Raw genomic sequence first — 12,356 nt, 5'->3', positions numbered from 1 at the left:
ACGTCCAGGAGAGCAACGTCCAGGAGAGCAACGTCCAGGAGAGCAACGTCCAGGAGCAGCAACGTCCAGGAGAGCAACGTCCAGGAGAGCAACGTTGAGGAGAGCAACGTCCAGGGGAGCAACGTCCAGGAGAGCAATGTTCGGGAGGGGAGACCCGCACCAATTTTTCAGTTCGATCGCGTGAGCCTTGTTCCTGCACCATTGAATCCACGGAGAGGGAGGCACAGTCCGGCTGCTAGGCGCATATCCAATGCCAAGGGCAGTCGGATACGGACTCCCGGAGGGGCACAGACCAAGGATGTGCAACGAACAAGTCCGATTCTAGCCCCTTCTTGGCCTCAGTCGTGTTATGTCCCTCCCTTTGGCTCCCTGGCACAAGCCGCTTCCGGCGCCAGGTACAGCCACTTCGAAAATCCACTGAGACAGCACCCAGTTGGAGGCGACGACGAATTTCGGCCACTGAGCGAGATGCAAGCACGGTTAGGGCGCCACGAAAGAGCGGCTCCGGATGTACTGACTGATCAGGCCGAGAAAGAGAGGGAGCCGGTCGCTTCGCAATGGCCGTTCGTCACTAGCAAGAGACGCAACCGCTATACATTCGCATTCGATGCCGAATTGCTTCCGGTTGACCTCGGTACGGCGCGGCCAGAAGGTGAGGATGTGCAAGCTCGGCCTCCGCCTGATGAAGGTCAAGTTGGAGCTCGCGGTCATTGCACAGAGCAACTTGGAGATCTAGATGGAGATGTCCGTCCTCGCCCGGCCCAGGATGGCGGTCGAGCGGCGACGAGGTCAAGTGAGACGATGACTCAGCCTTTGTACGGTTCGGGGGAACGAGTCGAAGATCGCTTCTGATATTCCAAAGGACCACCCTGTCCAGCCACACTCATTTCAATTTGGGGTAGCACAACCTGCAACGACTCCGCCAGAGTTTCTTGAGTGGAAGACATGCCACCCACCTGAGTTGACGAGGCAAGGAGCAGCTCATCCACCTGCATTACAGATTGAGAGAGGCCCTGGAGCACTCACTGAGCAGAATCTCCTTTTCAGTGTGTGCGGCAGTACCTGGACGACAGTGCCGTTGAGTCCCGTGCGAAGGTCACCCGAGAAGCCTGTGAGGCGGACCTGGACGGCTGACGAGATCAAGGTGGGCGGGACGAAGCGCGCTCACGAGGCGTAAGGAAGATGAATTCGGATGTGCCGCCGATTCTGGGACACTCTTGGAGTTACTCTCGGCATCAGAGGGCGAGATCCTCACCCAGTGCAACAACCGGGCTTTGGCCCACCTGGTGGTTTTGTGCGCGGGATGATGCCTTATTGAGGACCATAGAATTGATTTTCCTTCGTTGTATTCGTACGTGTGGCATCGAGGCAGGGCAGCTCCAAGTTCTGGTCGAAACGCAAACAATGCGTGTTGTTGTGATATGGACGGCCAATATCGGAGCACCTGGGTGCTAGTCGTGATGAAAGACAGCTGGACTGATCTCGATTACCCGAAGGGCACTGGCATAATGTCTCTTGCCTCGTCGTCACTTAGGGATGTGCCCAGTAATTCTCACATCAGTCGTCCATGTGGACGACAATCGATTTGCTTCCTGGTTGTATGGGTCAAACCTCACCTCTTATTCCCAACAGCAGCCCACCTTTCCCGACTCTTGACCCCGACGCCTTCATCCACGGTCGAACCACCACCACCCCCACCACTCCCACTCGACCCAGCAGCCCACCCTTCGCCGATCTCGCCAATAACCCTGCCCGGTCGCCCTGCGATGACCGTCCCGCCCGCCCAGATCGTGTTCGCAGGGAGGACCGTCCCATCCAGGATCTTCACATTATCCTTAATCATGACCATATTGCCGATGGTGCAGTTGGCGCCAATCCACACATTGGATCGGATCTCGGCGGCGCGGACGTGCGTGTTTGGCCCGATGTAGACGTAGTCAGAGATGCGGAGCATGAAGTAGGTCATTACCTGCCGTGGGCTGCCACCACCGGGGTCTGAGTTCGGGATCGTTGTGAGCCGGGACGGAGGATGCAGCGTGCAGCCGGGGCTGATGAAGACGTAGCGGCCTAGGTGGATCGAGGTTTGGTCTTGAGTTGTGGTGGTAGACGAGGACGACGACGACTTCGGATCGCTCTGCGTCGGAGGGGCCTTTGGCTGCGGAGGACGGACCAGGTCGCCGTGAATGACGACGTCTTGCTGGATCACGCATTTGCCGGCGAGGATGATATGGCGGGGGCCGAGGACGCTGGCGCGGCGACTGATTTTGTTGCCCGTTTCGGTCTCGATGTATTCGCCTCGCACGGAGGGTTTGGGCGGCATGACGGGCGAGAGGGTGACATCAAGCAGGATCTATCAAGCACGTCTTGGGTAGCAATTGAATATGTTCTACGCCCCACGCCGTATGTGAGCCTGCGGTCTGTGTAGGAAAGACATGAAGGCTAACCGTATTTGGCCCAATTATAAAACACGTCAGTCGCGTCGCGGCGCGTGTCGTACTCGTACATCTGATGATGCACAAGATTCACACCGGCGGTTGAAGATGTTGACGTATGACGTGCCGTCGCTACGGAATTTTAGCCGCGGTACGGAGTACACAGCACGGGATGTTCAGGATGTTGCACTGTGGACGATGTGAGATCTTGCGTATATGCTCGTTCGCCGGCACGGTCACCGAAAGAACGACACAGTGGGTTTGGACTCGATCCGGACACATCTACAGAACCGTCCGACGATGAAGCTCGGCAAACTCGGAAGTCAGACGAAGCCACAGTCTACACAGAATCTCTAGAGACCAAAGATCGCCTTAAGGCGGTACCTCCTGATCAGAGTACATGCATCTGGGCTTGACCTGAGCTGGGCTGACCTCAATGGCTGCCGTCTACGTGTTGGATCGATAGAAAAGACTCTTCTGCAGGTATCGGCTTCCGGCCATAGGGTCTGGTCTTCTGCGTGGTTGTGCTTATCGTCGGCTGGCTTGTGTTGGGACGGGTTTGTCCCCTGGCTAGCAACAAGAAGCATTTCCTGACGGCGGATATCATTGCGGTGGCAATATTTCTGGCTCGGCCTGGCAACTGAGAGCCATTCGACTATCTGGCAGTCACAGTCACAATATATACTTGGGCTCCCCTCAGTATGTCGTTGCAACCATCGTGGCGCCTATGAAATAAGGCGGGATCGTTCGTGGGCGGAGATGTGCGTGGTTTCTCCACGATCCTTTGCCGCGCTTGAGATTCATGTCTTCTGTGGCTCTTGAATCAGGATACTGCAGGCAATTTCGCAGACGCCTCATTCGCGGGCCAATTACTTCCACTAAAGATTGCTTTCTGGTGAAGAGGAGTGCTGGGCCATTGCATTGTAATGGGATTGGAGCAGATGAAGGGTCAAAACGTCAGTCGCGAGGAATGTCCGAACACGAACACCGGAGCGGCGCACAGATCAAGCGTTGCGGCGTTGCTTGTTTAACTCTTCTTCCTACGTATATGTTCTGGGAAGTGTACCCGCTACGCAGTCCGAGTATCAAGGGGGCCACCAGCACCTCACTCAGGCCCGTTACAATACACCCGAACTGACGATGCAGATAACCGAGACACTCAATCCGAGGCACGTTGTCCCTGCTTGACTCCAGACGGGTCCAGCAAGTGGGAACCGAGTTACAGTAACGACGGTCCAAGGCAAAAATCTCGGATTTGGTGGCTACTTTGGCCCCGGGTACTCTCTCCTCCTTCTCCTTCTCCTTCTCCTGGTGATTCCTCTACATGCTCTATCCGATCGACCAACTGCCGAAAGTGGTGCTTTAGTTCAAGGACGGCCAACTTGGACAAGCCGGAAAGCCAATCCTTCTAGCAACTTGCTTCTATGCGAAGACGGACTGATCATACATCTTGGGAGCGCTGGATAGTGCAATCCTACTGGGGTTTCATACAAATGCCCATGATGCGATTGGCCCCTACCCCGAGCGTCTCCCAGACGCCAGCTTTCAAAAGGTAAGCCAAGCCGGTTTCCGTGCCGGTTAATACCCAAGAGGAGGTTGGCCGTGCTACTGGTAACCCGACGGTGCCCCAGACGTACCCATATCCCCACAGAGATCAACCCCAAATCCCCGCAAAGATCTTGGCTGCAAAGCGACAACCATTGTCGTCGCGCATATCCAGCGGCATGCGCGTGCACATCAGATGGAGCTAGTCATAGTCGACGTATAAGTGGCACGGTGAAATACCGCCAGCTGCTCTGGTCGATCACGGCAGTTAATCAGACACAATTGCCGCCTTTCGAGTCAGGCTCCTCTGGTGAAGATGCCAATATAAACCACCGGGACTCCATCCAAGGCAGTCTTTGCAGGACCCTGTCCCAGCTTGAGATCGTTACTCACGAGCAAGATGGCTGCCACAGAAATAGTCAGTGTTACGGACGCCCCGTTAGACACGGAGAAACAGGTCCAGGAGACCGTCATTCATCTCGAGGATGCACTCGCCTCGCTTAATATCGACCCCCGAGAAGCAGATGAGGCTTTTGCTTTCTTACGGGACCATCCCAATGCCGACGGCGTCACTCAGGAAGCCATTGCCATTCTTGCGGATGACGGTAAGCGCAAGGCACTCCTGCGGAAGATCGACTGGGCAATTCTTCCCTGTATGATCGCAACCTATTTCCTGCAGTTCCTGGACAAGACGACCATCGGTTATACCGCTGTCATGGGCCTCCGCGAGGATACTCACCTCGTCGGCCAACAATATTCCGACGTTGCCATGATATTTGTGAGTCTAGCAATATTAGCCCTTCTTTCCCCCTTCCTAACGACACGATCAGTACATTGGCTATTTGGCCGCGGAGTTTCCAACCCAGTATCTCTCCCAGCGCATATCCCGACTTGGGAAATACTTGGGTGCAAACATCATCCTCTGGGGTGCCGTCTTGGCAGCTCATGCAGCTGCTCAGAACTATGCTGGTCTGATGATCTGCCGTGCGTTGCTGGGAGTCTTCGAGTCGGTCGTTTCGCCCACCCTCGTACTGGTTGTCGCTATGTGGTACAAGAAGTCGGAGCAAGGACGAAGAATCTCCTATGTCTACGTTTGCAACAGGTGGGCACTCCCGTCCAATATTGCTGCTCAACTGACGTGCCGGCTAGTCTGACATCCATCTTTGCGGGTCTCGTTTCCTGGGGCGTTTCGCATACCAACAACAAGAGCTTCGCAAGCTGGCGAATCTTCCTGCTCACGATCGGCCTGGTCACAATCGTTGTCGGTACCATTGTCTTCTTCTACCTGCCAGATTCGCCCGTCAAAGCCCGACGCTTCACCGATGCCGAGAAAGTCGCGACACTTCTGCGCGTCAAGGACAACCAGTCTGGGACACAAAACGCCCAGATCAAAAAATCCCAGATCCTGAAGACGTTCAAGGACCCTGGAGTGTATCTGGTGGCGGTCTCGGTCGTGCTATTGAGCGTCCCCACGGCCATCCCCAACTTCTCCAGCATCCTCTTGACCACGTTTGGCTATACCTCTCAGGAAGCTGTAAGTAGCCATCTCTCAAGTGTGATGGGGCCTCATATTGACGTGGTTGCAGCTGATTCTGAATATCCCCGGCGGCGTGGTCGGTGCCATCTCAACCATCCTCATCGGCTACCTGAGCGACAAATGGAACGATCGAAGTCTTGTCATGATCATCAGTATTCTCCCCACAATCGCTGCCTTTGCCATGATGATCGGACTTGACCCGGGCGGTGTCCCTAAGAGCAAAGGCGCTCTCCTGTTCGCCCTGTACCTCTGCAACTCATTCACATCGGTACGTTCTTTCCGACACTCTCCCGGGGCGCCGCATTGACATTGTCTAGGCTTTCATGCTCCTCCTCGTCTGGAACGCCTCCAACCTAGGAGGCCATACCAAGAAGGTCACGGTCAACGCCTTGACGCTCATGCTCTACTGCGCCGGAAACATCGCCGGCACCGAGTCCTTCCGCGCGGCCGAAGCGCCCGGCTATATCAGCGGCAAGGCCGCCATCATGGCCACTCTGTCAGCTCAGTACGTGGTACTCCCGATGTCCTTCATGTTGCGAGTGACCTGCCGGCCGTCATGTATCCCTCCATCTGTGTTCCTGGTCGTTACGTCTGTGTCCTCGATGACTAACAAGTAACACCCAGGGTCCTGGTCTGCCTCGTGCTGCGCTTCCGCAACGACCGCCTCAACAAGAAGAACCGCGAGAAACTCGCGGCCATGAGCGAGGACGAGAAGGAGAGGCTGCGCCAACAACTCGCCTACGCCGACAAGACGGACCGGGAGAATCCCTTCTTCGTCTACACCCATTAAGTCCCGGTTCCCCGAACTGAGGGAGGTCGACCGTGTGGAGCCAGTATCGTGGCTTGTGTGTGAGTGACTGCCGGACCTGGCCCTGGACCCGTTTCTCGCATACAGAGTATATATACGATAAATCGATTCAGAGATTGTGACTTGCGTGCATAGGTACCCACCAACGTGTCGTCCCGTTGTTGAGACGACATCACATCACACAACCCTTGGAATTTTGAGTACCCTACGAGATACCATATCGACCAGGGCGTTCGATGCTCGCTCATATGTACTCTGTACTTTCAGCGATTTCGCGTGTCGTGAGCCGTCGTAGATGTGCACAGAGCCACTATATCTAGCACGGTGCAGGCATTGATTGGTAGCTGCGGGAAGCACCGTCTTGTTCTGAGACTGCAGTCTAGTCTCGACGACTCGGCGCGAGCGATGAAGCGACTCGATTCCCCTTGCACGGAAGTCGGTGTTGTGTGACCATCTGGTATTCTGTAGATGAAGATGGCGATACAAGTACAGATATACTAGTAGGTGTCGGATAATGGACAAGCATGGCCCTCCGTCCATTCTATTATTATCTTCTATCGGCGCCATGCATGCGCATGCGAGCTGAATAGGCATCCTATTCTGCATGCTGTACACATTCATTATATACTACACCGTCTTCTCTAGCTCTCTGCTGGCTTAGACGGACGTTGAAACGGATGCAACAAATTTAGAAAAGTTATGTATTACACGGTGGTAAACAACGCCATATACGCAGTACACCACGCCATGAACCCCCAATGCATGCAGGAGCGTCGTGCTCAACTTAAACGCCTTGTCCCGCCCTTCGTACCCAACTCCCTCCATCCCTTCCCAAGTCCAGTATGTCGCGGCATGTATATCCGCCAATTTCACGATCCCATCACGCCGCAGTCGAGGTACCATGTATGCATATAGTACAAGCCCGCTTTCGGACAAGGCTGATACAGAGTCGTCGTATCGATACAGAGCCATCGTATCATCTCGTAGCTGGTGGAGAACATTCTGATCATTGGGCTGCCCAAGACCTGTCGCGTACGACGCCGCTGCCAGAGCCCCAAATCTCGCCGACGTCGCCCTGGAGAGTCTTTGCCGCTGGCCTGACGCGAGTCCACTGAACGTCGCATATGGCATGTGGTCGATAGGAGTTACATAATGCGTGGTCTGCTTGCTGACGTGCCAGGTACATGGCGGATGGGGTTGTCCGCTTGCTGAGATGCCTAATTACTCCCATACCTGAATTGTCAGACTGGTCCATCGAGTCCCAGCGGCACTCGATGGAACAGCCCGGCAAGGTTCATGCGAGGCTGTTCGTGACACGGTGTCGTTAACCTTTCAAAGAAGAATAGTGAATAGGTTCACATCAAGTGAATTCCTTCTCCCCGCCGATGCCCTCGGCCAAATCATGGCGTGGTTCGTCGGGGGTCGCCTTCTTCTCCACTACCTCCGGCACCTCGGGTCCGAAACGAGATGAAGTCTCGGTATCCAATTCTGTCGAGCTCGAGCTCGAGCTCGAAATTGAGCGGCTGTCGGCCACGGCGTGGCTCGAATGGGCCTGTTTCTCTTCGTCGCTCGGTGCGGGCTGGTCGGTTGGCGCGAAGCGACTTCGCACGCGGATCCGCTCGCCGTACTTGTAAAAGACGAATGGGATTGGGGCCAAAAGACAGGCAACACCCCCGATCAGCGAGCCGCCGCCTCCAACACCTAGGGCGCTGAACATTTGGTTCGTGAACAGAGGAGCCGCTGCGCCGCACGCGGAACGGCAGATAGTATTCGCGGCCATGGCGCTGGCCGTGTACATCAGGTACGTGTCGGTGAGGTAGTTGAGGTAGGAGACAAAGATGATCATGATTGATGTGGCCAGGAACGTGCCCGCCAGGGTGGGCACGAACCAGTGGATGCTGTTGAAGTTGGCCGTCCAGGCAAACCAAAACATGGTGATTGCGAAGGAGACGCCGCCCAGCATGGCGAGCGGCAGTCTGTCCTCGGGCTTCTGGGGGAGGCCGGCTTCCACTTTCTTCCTTTCGCGGTGTGACTTGTAGAATATGATTGCCCCGCCGATGCATGCTCCGATGACGGTCCCGATCAGTGGAAGCTCGCCAACACCAGAATTCCAGCCTCGCTTTTCCTGGAACACGATCGGGTAGATGGTGAACAACATGTAGAGCAGCAGATAGACGATGGAGAGGTAGATGGCAACCAGGAACGAAATGGGATCGAACAGGATCTGCCAGGGTCGAAGAAGGGCGACTTTGAACATGGCGCCCAGATCGCGTCCTTCAGCTTCAGCAGGTGCCCGGATATCCTGGTACTCAGGTACTCCTGTGGCTCGCAGTCGGCGTGCTTTGTTGATCAGAACCACCGACGGCAGTGTCTCCGGGATGGTGAACATCAGCAGCTCCGTCACTCCTCCCAGCCACAGGAGCACATAGAATGCCCATCTCCAATCCTCCTTAAGCTCGAGGAATCCGCTGATGACGGGCCCGATGGCAGGACCAATAAAGGTCATCATGGAAAAGATGGCCATGGCATTCCCTCGCTCGACGGGTCCCCATACGTCTGCCAGAACTCCGGGCGCATTTGTCAAAGGAGCACTGGCAAAGGTTCCGGTCAGGAGCCGTCCCACAAGCAGTGATCCGAAGTTCGGTGCGAATGCGCACAGGAAGTTGAAAGCATTGTAGAGGGTGAAAGTCGCGTAGAAGACATAGCGTCGGCCATAAAACTCGGATAGAGGCGCAAAGAGGAGAGGGCCGGCCACATATCCCAGCAGGAAGAGGGTGATGACGAGACCAGCGGCGACTTCGGAAACACGGAACTGCTCAGAGATGCTGCGAAGACAGCCCGACGGACTCGAGGACGCGAACGTGGCGTTGCAGACGAGAATGACGGCCACTACCGTACAATACCATCGACGCCTCGTCGACCATTCTTTGGGATTCTCGATATCTCCAGGGGCGAAATCAAGGTGGCCGTACTGATTGAGAAATGGCTTGATGGAGGGATCGATCTTGCCAGAGCGGTAGGGTTTAGCAACAGGCCGAGAGAGAATCCTCTCTATCTTGTCCATGACTGCTGGCGGTATGGTCGATGTGTCGTTGTGAAAGAGGTCACCTTTGAAGACGTCGAAGGACAAGGAAAGGGCATGACGACGGACTTTTCATACATCTGAACCCTTGGCCGCGTATAATTTTCTGAAACGCACGCCATGCAAGCCACCAGGTATCAAATTGGTAAGGTGATGGATGCATGCTCCGTGGCCTCGGCTATGCGGCACGTTGTGCCCAGCCAAAGGGCGTTGAGATGCATGTCGTATGTCCGTGACCGACGGAGGCAAAGCTTGGTGTTCGAGCACGTCATGGACTCGCCGTCGGTGCTTTGATTCGCAAGCCACATCGCCGGCGTAGAAGGGCGCGAGGCTGGGTTGCATCATTGGTTGACTGGTGCTTCTTTGGCATTCTTCTTTGCTCAGAATTTTCGATCGCCTTGCGATTTGCGGGTTTCGGATGATCGACCCAGGTGGTGGAGACGTGTTTTGCAGGTGGCTTCAAGATTGTGCTTCTCACGACAAGCCGGGGATAGATGAGGAATAACCTCTCCGGAGCCCGAGCAGTAGCACCACCTGGCTCTGAGCACAGCCTTCCTGTGCAGTTCAGTTTCCGCCAGTATCCATCGGGCCAGGGAAGTCGGCATCTGATTCTGTAAGCAGACCATGGAACGTGATACAGATCCCTGCCAGTTGTGGGCTCTTCCTGCCAAGCGACGGGCATCGCGCCTTTACAGAAGCCGAGCATCCACGACGTTGCGGATTTCATATTCTTTAGTGATGCCTAGCAAGCACCGTCCGGGAGTCATGTCGTGTAGTGCCCTCGGCCGATAAGTATTTGCATTTCAGCCTGGTCATAAGAACGTGCGCACTGGCGGCCTCATTGTCGAGCAACTGCACAAGACCAGATGACATGTTCCTTCCATCCCGACACTCGGCAGACTCGGATTAGGCACGTTGCGAATCACTTAACGCCGGGCACATCCGCGCCTCCAACACGGTCCAGTACAGGCACCGCCAGGGCTGTGGGGCCGTCAAATACCATTACTGGGGGTACGAGGATTCGAGGGCTATCACGGCGGCCAAAGTCCGATGATAACGCCGCGTGGTCCTTCCCCTATCTTGTTATGATACTGTGCATACCATAAAGCTTCTCTATGCCATCCAGTGCAACAATAATGAACGATCCGCCGCACGTCCTTCTCTTTGGAGCCGGTAGCATTGGTTCCGTCTGTCTGTACCAGTTTCAGAGGGCCGGCTGTAGAGTCACAGCCGTGTGCCGGTCAAACTACGACGCGGTCAAGCGAGACGGTTTCTCCCTGAAGAGCTTGCGGTACGGTGATGTACAGTTCCGGCCAGACTTCGTGGTCAGAAGTGGCGAGGAAGGCGCTACAGATACCAGCTATGATTTTGTCTTTGTCACTACGAAATGCTTTCCGGGGTCGAAGCCGTCGTTGAGTGAGCTGATCCGGCCTTACGTCCAAGGTCGGTCTCATACGGCCATCGTGCTGGCCCAGAACGGAATAGCGATCGAGGATGAAGTCGTAGAAGCGTTTCCGGAGAACCCTCTCTTGAGTTGCGTCGTCTATCTTCCCGCATATCAGAAGGAGCACGGGGTCATTGAATACCCGGAGATGCTGAACCTCCTGGAGATTGGCACTTTCCCGGCCAACAGCCCAGAGTCACATAAAGCAGCTGCCATCAGGCTCGCGGATCTTGTGGTTGCCGGCGGTGGGCAGGCTGAAGTTCATGACAATATCCAAATTGCTCGTTGGTCGAAGATCTTGATGAACTGTTCCTGGAACCCGATCTGTGCGCTCGCTCTGTGTTCGGATGGAGACTTCCTGAACTCGACTGCTCCTTATGCGTGGGAACTGGGTTGGGGCGTCATGAAGGAGATTGTCGAGCTGGCCAAGACGATAGGCATCCCCACTGTCAACGAACAGGTGGCCGAGCAGAAAGCAATGATCGCCAAGACCAGAGCGGCGACCAACACGGGCAGAGAGAATAGCATGGTGCAAGACGTCAAACAAGGGAAACTGTTTGAAGTCGAGGCAATAGTTGGAAACACTGTTCGGCTCGGGCGACTACACAATGTCAAGATGCCTCTGACCGAGATGCTCTACGCCTTGGCCAAGGCAAGGTTTGATGCTCTGGTCCGTGAGAAGTATATCAAGGTCGTCGAATGAACGATAGATTCATCAAGCTTCAGCTCACCGGCACGTCCTCCCCAGCCGCTCTCCTGATAAAGGCCGCCGTCTGCTCGGTCTTGCTCAAGAATGGACTGTGGCCACTCTCCACCTGCTCCTCCCTGATCCTCAAATCTGTTCCCCTTGCCTTCAACGCCTCATTCGCGTCCGTAATCCATTTCCTCTGTAAGTCGGCTGGCAGCGCCTTGTCGTTCTCACAAACCAAGTAACTGGTTGGAATCTCCCAGTATCCGACACCTTCGGCTGATGGCGGTAAAGTCTTGGACCGCCAGGAATGCGACTTCAGCATGGCTTTCGCTGCGGCTGCCTCTTCAGGTGATACGTCCGAGTAGAAGGCCACTTCTGGACCAGGGTCGTCGCTGACGTCGACAAGGGTTTCGTCCGCCGACACGACATGGAGCTGCAAGGGCTTGCCACCCGTGGCAGCGAGAAGAGCGGTCTTTGGTGGGTAGAGGAATGAGCACATCATTGCTATTGCTTTCAGCCGCGGGCCGTTCTGGTCTTGCTTGAGGAAGGAGTAAGCCGCGCTCTGCGCTGGGATGCCGCTGTACGAGTGGGAAACCAGAACCACATCCTTTCCTGACAATAGGATTTTGTTGATCGCGTTGGATATAACCTGGACGTCATCATCCACATGTGTGTTTGGCGGGTCCTTGGGGTCGACAGTCGCCAACGCAACTGCCTCGGTCTCGTACCCATGCTGCTGCAGCGCTGTCATGATCTTCTCATAGTGTGCCGGTGAGTGCCAGGCGCCGGGCGTGAAAAGGATAGTAGGCTTCGCCAT

General features: G+C 55.4%; 6 protein-coding genes across 6 annotated transcripts in view; 3 read left to right on the top strand and 3 right to left on the bottom strand.

Moving 5' to 3' along the window:
* A1O7_10052 (uncharacterized protein) overlaps nt 1-98 on the top strand; it is a gene marked incomplete at both ends in the record, with an annotated part of 1,263 nt that extends 1,165 nt beyond the window's left edge. The window contains one exon of the mRNA XM_007764036.1: nt 9-98. Coding sequence (XP_007762226.1) covers nt 9-98 — 90 coding nt within the window. The remainder of the gene's footprint in view (nt 1-8) is intronic.
* A 1,514-nt stretch (nt 99-1,612) lies between these two features.
* Nucleotides 1,613-2,320, bottom strand: A1O7_10051 (uncharacterized protein; the record flags this gene model as incomplete). Its single annotated transcript, XM_007764035.1, has 1 exon — nt 1,613-2,320. One exon carries the CDS (start codon nt 2,318-2,320, stop codon nt 1,613-1,615), a length of 708 nt encoding a protein of 235 aa, XP_007762225.1.
* A 2,057-nt stretch (nt 2,321-4,377) lies between these two features.
* Nucleotides 4,378-6,304, top strand: A1O7_10050 (uncharacterized protein; the record flags this gene model as incomplete). The annotated part of the gene is made up of 6 exons (XM_007764034.1): nt 4,378-4,755; nt 4,808-5,079; nt 5,127-5,511; nt 5,564-5,782; nt 5,832-6,019; nt 6,139-6,304. The coding sequence occupies 6 exons, from the start codon at nt 4,378-4,380 to the stop codon at nt 6,302-6,304; spliced, it is 1,608 nt and encodes a 535-aa protein (XP_007762224.1).
* A 1,378-nt stretch (nt 6,305-7,682) lies between these two features.
* On the bottom strand, nt 7,683-9,386 carry A1O7_10049 (uncharacterized protein; the record flags this gene model as incomplete). The annotated part of the gene is made up of 1 exon (XM_007764033.1): nt 7,683-9,386. The coding sequence occupies one exon, from the start codon at nt 9,384-9,386 to the stop codon at nt 7,683-7,685; it is 1,704 nt and encodes a 567-aa protein (XP_007762223.1).
* A 1,154-nt stretch (nt 9,387-10,540) lies between these two features.
* On the top strand, nt 10,541-11,551 carry A1O7_10048 (2-dehydropantoate 2-reductase; the record flags this gene model as incomplete). The annotated part of the gene is made up of 1 exon (XM_007764032.1): nt 10,541-11,551. The coding sequence occupies one exon, from the start codon at nt 10,541-10,543 to the stop codon at nt 11,549-11,551; it is 1,011 nt and encodes a 336-aa protein (XP_007762222.1).
* Nucleotides 11,552-11,570: 19 nt separating this feature from the next.
* On the bottom strand, nt 11,571-12,356 carry A1O7_10047 (uncharacterized protein; the record flags this gene model as incomplete). Its single annotated transcript, XM_007764031.1, has 1 exon — nt 11,571-12,356. One exon carries the CDS (start codon nt 12,354-12,356, stop codon nt 11,571-11,573), a length of 786 nt encoding a protein of 261 aa, XP_007762221.1.

The sequence above is a fragment of the Cladophialophora yegresii genome (assembly GCF_000585515.1).
Source record: "Cladophialophora yegresii CBS 114405 chromosome Unknown aczIN-supercont1.7, whole genome shotgun sequence".
NCBI classification, from domain to species: domain Eukaryota; kingdom Fungi; phylum Ascomycota; class Eurotiomycetes; order Chaetothyriales; family Herpotrichiellaceae; genus Cladophialophora; species Cladophialophora yegresii.
Note: the sequence above shows the minus strand (reverse complement) of the source record. Positions and strands in the feature narration are given on the sequence as shown.